We start from the raw sequence: 12881 nt of genomic DNA on the forward strand, positions 1-12881 counted from the left end.
TGTAGAACGAAAACACCTATTTGGCAGCACACTAGTTTTTGGGAGGCGCAAGAAAACGGATATGGGGGGCTTCCGGTATCCAGCAAGCAGAAACAGATAGTGATTCTCCCAAAATGTACAAGCCTACTAAGTAGACAGTATCATATTCTGGTTCAACGAGACTCTATTTTCACTTTTTCTAAAGCTTGGCTGCAACCAGCGCTCTGTAAATTTAGAAGCTCAAAGGTATAGATGAAGTATATTTTTAAAATATCTTATACTGTACATATAAATATTTATGCTGTTCAAACATGGGACTGTACAGTGAGGAAGGATGAAATACCAATCCTATGGATGGCAAGAGCTTGTTGTTAAAATGAATCGGTATTCTTTTTGTCTAGAGCGATAGTTAAAGAGAAATCATGGTACTATAATTTTGTAGTGTGGAAGGGTCTCAAATCTTTCAGCATGAACAGAACAAAGGACACTCAGAAATTATACTGCTTGTGTGATATGTAATACTTTCATCATAACCTCAAGTGTCTATATTGGGAGAAAGGCAGGATAGAAATATAGTAAATACATAATGAAGACTGTTTCCTTGCTTTTTATATATAGAAACTAGGCTTACCCATTGCTTCTGCCAAACCAGACACCTTTTGGCCATAAATATCAGTCTTATTCCAAGCGAAGGTGTAGACCATGTTGGTGGTAGCAGGGAAGGATTTCTGAGCCAGTCGCCCTTCGATAGTGACAGTAAGGTGCACTTTTGTCATTCCCGGAGGAATGATGGAATGGGTTAGAATAATCCACAGCAAGGTCTTGTATCCTGACGTCCGACTGCTCAAGTAGCTGAGCTTCACAAAGCTGTAAGGGATGGGGATTTCTTCCTGAACCACCTAGAAAACAGTTGTGCATGTTTAAGTCACTGCAAAACACACTGGAGAAAACCATATGTCAGGCTGTTTTGGTGGCTCAGGTAATGCCCCGCTTGGGAGTATAATTATCATTATTGCCTCAAATTAAGCAGAGGATTGTGATTACTTAATGGTGAATTCATCTCAGGGCACATCCAGGCAGCACCTAAAGTGCGCACCCTCTCGTGTTTTCATGTGGAGCATCCAAACGACGCCCCACGTAAAAACAAATGCTTTTGGGACAAAGCAGGAAAACCCTGCTTTGTGCCAAATTAATTTCTCAGCTGGAAAGACCCGAGTCTTTCAGAAGATCCGGGTCTTTCCAGCTGTGGGTGCTGTGTAGATGGGGATCAGGTATCACGTTGTGTGACTGCTGGTGCCCATCCACATAGCTGTCTAGAGTTTCGTCAGCTCCTGGAGTCAAAGAAACTCAAGACAACCCCACAACCCCCACAAAAAGGGTGGTTTGACATAGCCCTTTACCCAGGAGCAATTGGGTTTTTAAAATGCAATTGCACCCAGGTTGAAGTCTGCACACACCCCAGAAAGCACGTGTTTTTTTGGGGGTGGGGTCAATATGCCCTCCTGGGCTTTCCGGCAGGGTACCAGGACACAAAACTATGGTACTTTCACAAAATACTCCCCCTGCCCAGATATTCGCAACTGTTCTCGCAGCAACGTGATTCTGCTTGGATTTTTCCCACCTGTAGCTCTGGTATGATGGTTCCCCGTTCTGGACACGATCCTCCAAATGATGTCAAAGGGAAAGGAAGGACAATCGGATTTGGGCTGATGAAGTTTGCGATGTCACAAGAGGGTGGCTCCACCTCTGTTCTTTGCATGACTACTTTGTCAACCACAATAAACCTATTCCAGGACAACCAAAGGGTCCTTTTCACAGAAAGAAATGGAGATCTATCAAAGAGCAGAGTGACCGAGATGCCTCCAATAGCCACTAGGTCAAAACTGAAACAAGAAAACACATCTTGTTTTAATTTGATTTCAAAACAGTTCAAAAATAAATCACTTGTTTCCAACTTGATGCTTCCATTAAACATTTTTCCATTTTCCTTTCATACTGTCTTCACAATCATGGAATGGCTTTATTATTACTATTTCTTTTTCATTTTGTCACCAGTGAAAACATCTGCATAATTCCATTGCAGCTCTCAAGGTGGTTTGTAAGAAAACAGTACTTTAAATTTCTGTTGGGTTAGATCCACACATAGTTCTACTTGGAGTTATGTCCACTCTGTTGGAGCATGTAAGAAATCAGTGAGTGTGTAAGTATGTGTGTGTGCGCGTTTGTGTGTGTGAATTGTTAAATAAGATGCACAAAGCTGATTGGTTGGGTTACGCTTGGAGAGCAGGCTAAGCCTGGAACTTTTGGATATTGTTACATTTTTGTTCAGGCTCAAGCTATGCAGCTGCAGAGAGAGAAGAGAGAAGCAAAGAGAGACAGAGTTTGGAGTGCGCTCTCGCTTCATGAGCTGCTGAAGGAGTTTATCCACATGGACAAAAGAAATACCATTTTAGGTTTCTCATAAAAGGACTTTATATGAGTTGATACAACTTATCACACTGTACATATGTTGTTCTGGATTTACGAAGAGTAAACTACTTGCTCTTTATGCATGGCATATTTTCTTTCTCTGGCAAGGCAGTGTGTAGGCTAATGAAACATGAAATATATGTGGTGTATTTTACATTAAGCCACTCTGCTATGCACAATGGGTCCAAAGTATGCCAGATTATTACTGAGCAGTTCTTAACCAGCAATATATGACCACTGATTGATTGATTAATTGAAGGAAAAAAGTGACTTTTAAACTGAGGCTTGAGTTCTCAGATTGCCAGTTGGAGAGTTGAGAGTTGGAGTTGGAAAGGGTGTTAGCGAGAGCAGTTTGGAGTTTTGAAGAAGGACTTTGGGTCAGTCTTTTGTTTAGTATTCAGGGTAGCTATAGAGAAGTATAGCTAGAATACTGTGTGGGAGCAGAACCCTGTCAGTGGTCTGTTCTTTTCCTTAAGGAAGGCTAGTTCAGGTTTTGGCTACTTTCCTAAGGGGGATTTTTGTGGGAGTTACTTTCAGAGATTCATTTCCTGAAGTAATTTTCTGTGCTGTAACTTTTAAGACTTGAAACCCAGAAGTTTTTAAGATCTCTTCTCAAATGTAACCATAAGCTTTGTATGCCAGATTTTTTACTGAAACCATTAAGCATTTGTACCTGAAATATCCAAGTCTGTTCAATAAAGGTTCTTGTTATTTTTACCAACTTATACCAGCCTCAATGTGAATACCCTTGTGGTAAAAGTGTTATTCAAGTCAGCTTTTTACCAGCCTCTAAGAAATCTAGAGTAACACAAAGTGTGTTACTGAACAACCTCTCAATAGTACCTCAGCCTGGTCTTTAGTAATACGGTGGCAGCGGAAACCTTTTAAAGAATTTTTTTAAGTCTCTCAGTTCCAGTGGTTCCCAGTTCCCAACTGTTAAATAGACAGTTGGTCCAACAACTATTCTCCCTCTATAATTTTGATGAGCTTTTCTGGAGTGGTGTCATTGTTATAATTTTGTAGGCTGCTGTGTGATCTTTATAATTTGGTGGTACAGCAGTGCGATTCATTATAATCCTCTCCTAAAGGGCCTGGTCTAGGGGATGCTGGGAGCTGTAGTCTGAAAGAGAGTGTGGATATGCTATTGTGCATTTTCTTTGCTGGGGGAGTCATTTTTGCAAATGTGCTGTAGCATCTTTTTGCTATTTTGGATTTTAAGTCCCCTCTGCTGTGTTTTTCACTGTTTTTATGAGTGACAGTCACTTGTTGGCCTGATAGGTGTATTGTGTCCAAATTTGGTGTTAACTGGCTCTGTGGTTTTTGAGTTGTGTTAACCCCACAAATGAACATTACATTTTTATTTATATAGATAGTGTGAAAGGGCAGCATAATAACAAAAAAATTGAACATTCTCTTTGAGAGGAGAGATGATACCTCTTCAATCCATTATTGAAGTGGTATCAGTAGGGAAAACCAAACTACTTGGGGGAACGAAAGGTTTGCAGAAACACGCAAATCCTCCTCCTCAAAGCAAATGCCATTCTGGGAAAGAACCTGTGCAAAGCTCAGCAAAGCATGCTTTATGATTGAGTTTTGAGAAATGGGAAATCAAACTGAGAGGAAGAGGAAAAATGGAACCGAAGGGCTGGGATTTTGGAGAGAGATTGCTCTGCGCTGGATCATTTTGTCATGTGCCGCACTTGTATTTATAACTGAGCTGGTGGCCTATGACAGAGAACTCCTCTCTGGATTGCAGGAGAGGTATGGGGCATAAAATTATATTAGGCAGAGGAATTGATATGGTCCCTTATTATCGGAAGACTCTAACATGTATAGTCGGGTAGCGTAAGGCAGCGTAAATAGATACTTCACTCCATTACTGGATGCACCTCTTACAAAACCCTTTGATGGTAATGAACTGTGATCGGGAGTCAGGCCTAATTATGCATATTCCATCACATTCCCCCTCAATGATACACAGGAATAGTTGCGTGTGCATACATCTGAGCGCATTTTAATGCTCCAGCTCCGTCAAGAGATAGGTAAATCAGAAATCATAATTAGATAACTTGCTACTTCGACACTTTAAAATCACCGGAAAGATGGAATGCACATTAGCGCCATTACTTACGAGGCTCAGCATTGCCATGGATTATTTACTTGCAGCTTTACACTATTTACGCTGCTGATGCAGTCAAGAAAAATCATACCATGAAATCCCCTACATCTGCAAGTTTTAATTGGCTCAGCTGATTAATCGGTAGGGTCTCGCTCTAATCAGGGAGGAGAAATTTCCGTCCAGGAGTTTTGCATTAAGCGCACACTTGTTTACTTCTTCCAACCTGTTTTTCTCCGATGCATTACTAGCCTAGCAAGTATAATAATACAAAAAATGTAAAATACCGAAGGGAGGTCTCTTTCTTAACCAGGGATGGTAATTTTTCTACATTTAAATTGTGTCGAACTTCTTTGAATGTCTCAGATAGGGGAATTAATTGAAGTTTAATCAATTAATTAATCAGTTGCAAAGCAGACGAGTCATCTCATTTTATTTCTTTTTCAAATTGGGTGACAGACAGTTTGGGTTTTTCCATATGTATGTATCAACTATGTGTATAGCTAAAATGAAACCAAGCTCTCCAGATATTGTGGCTCAAGGGATGCCTTACCTTCCATCTTGCCGGCTGATGGTGTAACCATAATCGCTGTGGTGCTGGAAGCTCACATTCACCCCAACCAATGGCGTCCCATCTACCGCGACTACCTGTCCTCGGACAACACAAGCACGCCTGCATCGAGACAAAGAGAACAGATCCAAGGTTAAAGGAAGACACTGAGGGATCTATGGCCTGTATGATATTTATACCATGACGGAGACAGTGTGGTGTAGTGGTTTGAGTACTGGACAAGGAGACTGGGAGACCAGGGATTTAATCGCAGCTTAGCAATGCAAAAGGCAGTGGGTTAAATCACTGAGATGAAATAGATGACCAAAAGGTTGGCGGTTCGAATCCAGGGAGTGGGGTGAGCTTCCGCTGTTAGCCCCAGCTTCTGCCAACTTAGCAGTTCGAAAACATGGAAATGTGAGCAGATCAATAGGTACTGCTGCAGTGGGAAGGTAACGGTGCTCCATGCAGTCATGACAGCCACATGACCATGGAGGTGTCTACGGACAATGCTGGCTCTTTGACTTAGAAATGGAGATGAGCACCACCCCCTAGAGTTGGACGCAACTAGACTTAATGCCAGGGGAAACTTTACCTTTACTAGTGATGCAAACCCACTGGGTGAACTTCAGCAATTCACATCTTTTAATGCTTTGAACAAGACAATGCCAAAAATGAATAACTGAGAAGACCATAGGAGAGCATCACCATACATCAAAGCCAACTTGGAGGTATATAATATTTACACTGTAAATGACATTGACCTATTAATGTACTGCAACTCAGAGAAACTTTAATATATTTTCCTTTTCCAGAACCAATATTGTATATATGGCAGGTTTATGAAGACTGCTTTGGCTAGTACTTGTAATCTCAGTGAATCTATTGCAGCCTTTAAGCCAAACCTTAATTATGAGTCATTAAACCCTTTCCTTTGGTAGGAGACATATCTTCTCAAGACATATATAATATATATCTTCCTAGATTATATTCCTATTTTTTGTTGTTTTAGAGATCTACTATTAAAAGTTTTATACTGTCATTATATTGGCATGTTCTTATTTATTGTTTTTGAGTTTATCCGTTTATTTGTGTTATTGGCATTGAATGTTTGTGTCTTTTATTGGAAACCTCCCCGAGTCCCACAGGCAAGATAGGGCAGGTTATAAATAAATAAATTTATTATTATTATTAATATTATTATAATTACACATATAACTGGGACCCTTTAGCTCACATCTTTTTAAAGTGTCAGTCCTGACCCCAAGTGGGGTCTCTTTAACTCAGTGTTGGGGGTTCAAAAAATTTGGCAACAGTAAAAGATTTCTGAATGCCACCTAGTGGCTGTTTTCGACATTTACACAAATTTGTTGTGCAGCGTTTACATGGACTCGGCAGAAGATGATTCATCTCTACTTCATAAAAAAGAGAGTCAGCCTGTTTAGCAAGCCTTGCAAATGCTGGTTTGTTATCCATAAAAGAGTTTATATCCATATTATATACCTTTATACCCAGGGTTGCCTAAACATTTCTCAGGCAGAAAGAGTTTAAGGACCTCACCACAAAGGTCCATGGGCTTGTCACACATAATGGTGAATTCATGGCATCCTGGCAGGGTGTGTGGAAAACCTTTTGCTCTACGACCCACATCACACAACGTACTGAGGATCCTATCACATTGGGGGGGGGGGGGGGGAGTTGCCATCTGGCTTCCCCTCATTATCCTGAAGGCAACATGGGAAGGCCCCTGTATTGCCACGGTAGCAGCATAAGCCACTTGTTCTCCCCTTTTCCGACGGAATCCAACCAGAAGTACATGTGTGTCATGTAATGGGCTCCACTGGGAAAGAGGACAGCAAGTGGCGTACGATGGGGAAAGGAACTCATCTGTGGAGGTTGCAAGAAGCCTTGCTCCAGCTAACCACTGTATCTACATAAATTCAAGGTGTGGTTTCTTGCTGCTTCAAAATGACATAAAACCCACAGTCCAATAGTAGTTTTTTTAAAAATAAAATTATTAGCTGTTAATTGTTAATGGTTTATGTTTTCACAATATGTGGAGGGATGACTGTATTTTTTTCCCAAGGCTCAAAAAATCCAATTGGCAGTCCTTTCAACCTGCTAGGAATCTCTCTTGGTGGGCTTTCTTTCTTTCTTTTCTTTTCTTTTCTTTTCTTTTCTTTTCTTTTCTTTTCTTTTCTTTCTCACATTCTCTGAGAGTGTCAGCAAGCCTGGGGGTTAGGGCAGATGCAGTAGATGGTGCTGACGTGGCCTTTCGAAAGGCTTTTGACAAAGTCCCTCACCAAAGTCTCCGGAGCAAACTTAGCAGTCGCGGGATGAAAAGAAAGGTCCTTTTATGGATCGATAACTTGTTAGAGAACAGAAAGCAGGAATAAATGGACAGGGCTTGCATTGGAGAGATGTAAACAGGAGGAACCCCCAAGGAATTCTGGAAACAGCTCTTTCTTTATTTGTTCAAAAATTATCTGGAGGAGCAAGTCGGTTTCATTTGCTGAGTAGTTACAAGATTCAGAGTAGTTACTCCAAAATGAGGAACTAGTGTGGCATGTGCTGGAGTTCAGCCTGTGATTGTGTTTTAGATGTGGGGAATGATGTCAATGAGGGTCAAGATGGCAATGGTATGGTCAATGATATTAATGCAGAGAATGACATAGAGACACTGGCTCAAAGTGTAGTTTCCAATGAGAATGTTCCTACAGGGGGTAGGGATGATAGTTTACTCCCTGAATTGCTTCCAGAGAGTTCCTAGGATTTGGGTCTTGAAAACAACTTGACACCTGGAGAAACTAATAAGCATATAGACAGACGGGTGGAAATTAGCCAAAACAGACAGCTTGACCAAGGCCTTTGCTGTTTTGCCAGGCTTCGACAGATAAGGATGAGAGGCATTCAGGGAAAAGGAAACCTATTTCTGAGTGCTTGGAATGGCTTAACGAGGAGATATAAAGTTCCCACCATAGGAAGTATAGTCAGATGAAGCATCGTTTTAGAATCCTACTAAGTTCTCGCTCTTGTCTTATGGAAGCCTTGCTTGGAAGATTCATGTTTAAGGATTTCTTGTTATGGGTTGACTGTTTGTCTCTTGTGATATTACACTCATGCTTTGAATCAACGTTTTCCTGGTTCTTTGGATTTTATTAGAGAACTCTGGATCTTGTTTTGAACTTTACTGAAGCCTACCTTGGAATACTTTGTGCCTGCTTATCTTCCTAGCTAATTGGATTTTTCCTGTTATCTTAAAATGTATTCTTACTTGCTGCTTTTACTTATCTTCAATAAAAAGGATTGTTTTTCTACTCAACGTGTGGAGTTTTAAAGTCAGAAGGTTTTTCCTGTCCTGGTGTCCAACAGCATGGTGGTTTGAACTAGGACTAGGAATCCAGGAGAACAGGGTCTGAATTCCCACTTAGCCATAGAAATCGAACGAGGCGACCCTGAAAAAGTCATATTCTCTCAGCCTCAAGGTAAGGCGATGGCAATAGTCTCACCAAGAACATTTTACTGTAGGATCACCCTCAGTAAGAGTTGATTTGAAGGCACCTAACAACAAGAACTCTAAAAAGCTCTCTTTCCACTGGAAGATTTGAGATTGCATTTCAAGTAGCAAATGAACTTCGCCATAAGCAAATGGAGAATGATGCATACTGGGAGGTGTGAATTCCTAAATTCACACATATAGCTTGAGCTCATGTTAACTGGCAATAAAAGGCAAACTAGTACATAGCTGCTGTTAAAAAAACCTGAACGGAACACATTTTTTATCCTACAATCTTGGTTTTCACAGCTGGAATTAATTTCTCAGTCCAGCAAATCTCATCATCAAAACCAATGTCAAGATTTTTTTTGTATTTCATCACTTGGGGAAAGGAACCCATTTTGCATACTAGGGAAACAACAGTTTTTGTATCAGCTGTTCCACTTCTTTTCAAAGGAAATAGACCATCAAATTTGATGTTCTCAGAAATTCCATACCCGTGGATACAAATTTATCAGGTGTGAGAGATAGATAGATAAGATAGATGTACAGTAATACAATAGGCTATAAGAGCACCAGCATCGTTTGAGTTAGACATCTGCAATAATGTCTAACTCAAAAGGAAGGTGTAACATTTATGACATTTTGGTTGGAAATAGCAACCTTCTACAAGCCTCCTATACTAGCTATTTATTATGTACTAGCCATCCCCTGCCACGCATTGCTGTGGCCCACTCTGGTGGTCATGGGGGTTCTGTGTGGGAGGTTTGGCCCAATTCTATTGTCGGTGGGGTTCAGAATGCTCTGTGATTGTAGGGGAACTATAAAGTCCAGCAACTACAACTCCCAAATGTCAAGATTCTATTTTCCCCAAACTCCACCAGTGTTCACATTTGGGCATATTGAGTATTCGTGAAGAATTTGGTCCACATCCATCATGGTTTGAGTCCACAGTGCTCTCTGGATGTAGGTGAACTACAACTCCAAAACCAAAGGAAACTGCCCACCAAACCCTTCCAGTATTTTCTGTTGCTCATGGGAGAACTGTGTGGCAAGTTTGGTTCAGTTCTATCGTTGGTGCGGTTCAGAATGCTCTGTGATTGTAGGTGAACTATAAATCCTAGCAACTACAACTCCCAAATGTCAGGATTCTATTTTCCCCAAACTCCACCAGTGTTCACAGTTGGGCATATTGAGTATTTGTGTAGAGTTTGGTCCAGAACCATCATTGTTTGAGTCCACAGTGATCTCTGGATGTAGGTGAACTACAATTCCAAAACTAAAGGTCAATGTCCACCAAACTCTTTCAGTATTCTCTTTTTTTATTAGAATTCTGTGTACCAAGATTGGTTCAATTCCATCACTAGTGGAGTTCAGAATACTCTTTGACTGTAGGTGAACTATAAATCCCAGCAACTACAACTCCCAAATGATGAAAACCATTTTTTTGAGTGAAGGACATACATTGGGTTGTTAGGTGCATCATGGCCAAATTTGGTGCCAATTGCCCCAGTGGTTTTTGAGTTCTGTGAATACCACAAATGAACATTACATTTTTATTTATATAGATATAACTGAGATTGCTTATTATATTGGTATGCAGTTTCCCCCTTAACTCTATGTTGTTTGAGGTTGTGGGAGGGACTGCAGGCCATGTGACCAGATCTGGGACTATTCAGACTGAGACTCCATTTTAGAAGTCAGTACAGTTGAGTATAGTATTGTAGTCAGTATGAATCAGTCAGTCAATACAGTATGTAGTTGAGTTAAATATGCAAAAGTAAGTCAGTATGCATTAGAAGTCATTCGAGTACAGTATGCATCAGAAGAGAGTATTAGTCTATGCAAAAGAGAAGAGACTGAAACAGAATGTTGATATACAGACTGTTTAAACTTTGAACCAATAAGCAATGTACTTGTATGCTGAATACATGAAGTTTTGGAAGTAAATCAGCTATGTTGATTTTTAACGAAGACTACTTATTTGTTTGGGTCTCTTGAGAGCATGATTTAAAAGCAATATATTTTATGGGTGAGTAGATTTTTTTGGGGCAACTGAACGAATACTTCTGAAGATCTGCTATATATTTTATGCATTGGCATATCTTTGTTCCTAACAGTTCAAAGAGAAAATCAGATATATCAGTCTAACAACTGAGAAACCTAAATTGCCTTGTATGAATACTAGTGGATATTTACCACTAAGGAGAAAATTGACTCAAGTGAATTTTCAAATCTTCTCAGGAAGATCATACTTTTTTAAAAAAAAGGTTACGATTATTCCAAATAGTATGAATGCCAATTGATCTCCAAAAAGGGTCATGCTTCCAAATGGCTATGGAGATTCTAGTTTTCCAAACATTTTAACATGTCAGCATGTCATGGGTTATTTTTTTTAAAACTTATGTTTGTTATGAAACACTTCATATTGTTTTTATCTACCTTTGATTGTTTTTGAAAAATTGTTGTGAATATTTTTAACTAAGTTCTTGTGGGTTTTTTCGGGCTATATGGCCATGTTCTAGAGGCATTTCTCCTGACGTTTCGCCTGCATCTATGGCAAGCTCACCTCTGAGGATGCTTGCCACAGATGCAGGTGAAACGTCAGGAGAAATGCCTCTAGAACATGGCCATATAGCCCGAAAAAACCCACAAGAACTTAGTGATTCCAGCCATGAAAGCCTTCGACAATATTTTTAACTGTTTCGGAAGCCGCTTTGGGTCTCATTCTGGTATAAATGCGACATAGAAAAGCAATGAAATAACTAAATATGCTCAAGTATACACAGGGCCTCTTGATGGCACAGAAGGTTAAACCATTCAGCTACTGAACTTGCTGACCAAAAGATTTGGTTTGAATCCAGGGAGCAACTTGCTGACCAAAAGATTTGGTTTGAATCCAGGGAGCAGGGTGAGCTCCCACTGTTAGGTCCAGCTTCTGCCAACCTAGTAGTTCGAAAACATGGAAATGTGAGTAGATCAATAGGTGTCCTCATATTGCACTCCCCGCCACCTTACTGAAGGCCTAACTCCACGGTTCTGTCCCCTACAAGCTCCTTCCCCACACAAATATACCTTTTTTCATTGCTATCTCATCCAGAGTTTTATCATTTTGTCATGCATTTGGCCCGCCCACTGTGTTTGATTTTCCATTGATTTTCCATTATGTTATTTTGCACTGTTTATTTCACTTGAATGTTTTATTTATTTTATTGTGATGTTATTTTTGTTGTTCTGTATTTTATTTTGCTGTAAAGTATTGCCGGGCTTGGCCTCAAGTAAGCTGCTCTGAGACCCCTCTGATGGTATAAATATAGATTATTATTATTATTATTATTATTATTATTATTATTATTATTATTACAGCTTCTGAGGGAAGGTAATGGCACTGCAAGCAGTTATGCCGGCCACATGACCTTGGAGGTGTCTATGGACAATGCCGGCTCTTTGGCTTAGAAATGGAGAGGAGCACCACCCCCCTGAGTTGGACATGACTAGACTTAATGTCAGGGAAAACCTTTACTTTTTTACACACACACACACACACACACACACACAAACAGAACTTGTTGACTGGAAAGTTGGCGGTTCGAATCCATGGAATGGAGTAAGCTCCTGTTGTTACTCTCCTGTTTACAAACGGAGATGAGCACCATTCCCCAGAGTTGGACATTACTAGACTTACAAGGAGCGGTCAACCCTCCTGTTTAAGGAGCTCCATTGGCTGCCATTCATTTTCCGGTCCCAATTCAAGGTGCAGCTTCTTACCTACAAAGCCCTGAACGGTTTGGGACCTGCCTACTTGCGTGACCGCATTTCTGTGTACGAACCCACACGATCTCTTCGATCATCTGGAGAGGCCTTGCTTGCGCTTCCACCTCCATCGCAGGCGCGATTGGTGGGGACGAGAGAGAGGGCCTTCTCGGTGGTGGACCCTCGACTCTGGAACTCGCTTCCCAAGGACATCAGGCATGCCCCATCTCTGGCAGTCTTTAGGAGGAGCCTGAAAACATGGTTGTTCCAGTTTGCCTTCTCAGAATAAGGAAACCCACAGCAATATGTCCTCTAAATGCACTTTATTACTGACCTAGGACTGTCTGCACACCCAATCCCTCTCTAAATATTCTATCCCAGTTATATCTTTCCTGTTCATGCCCAGCATTATTTTTTAAATTTTAATTATTACATTTGGCTCAGCCATAGGTTTATAAATGTTTGTTGAACAAAATCTGGCTACCAATATTAAAAAAAACTCTAAAATTACAACAGCA

General features: G+C 40.5%; 1 protein-coding gene across 10 annotated transcripts in view; it reads right to left on the reverse strand.

Moving 5' to 3' along the window:
- TENM1 (teneurin transmembrane protein 1) overlaps nt 1-12881 on the reverse strand; it is a 453498-nt gene that overhangs the window by 104937 nt on the left and 335680 nt on the right. For all 10 annotated transcript variants that reach the window (XM_067471568.1, XM_067471566.1, XM_067471567.1 and 7 more), the window contains 3 exons: nt 5118-5237; nt 1601-1862; nt 611-878 (listed from right to left, as the gene is read on the reverse strand). In XM_067471568.1, coding sequence (XP_067327669.1) covers nt 611-878; nt 1601-1862; nt 5118-5237 — 650 coding nt within the window. The remainder of the gene's footprint in view (nt 1-610; nt 879-1600; nt 1863-5117; nt 5238-12881) is intronic.

Source organism: Anolis sagrei, chromosome 10 (genome assembly GCF_037176765.1).
Source record: "Anolis sagrei isolate rAnoSag1 chromosome 10, rAnoSag1.mat, whole genome shotgun sequence".
In the NCBI taxonomy this organism is placed as follows: Eukaryota; Metazoa; Chordata; class Lepidosauria; order Squamata; family Dactyloidae; genus Anolis; species Anolis sagrei.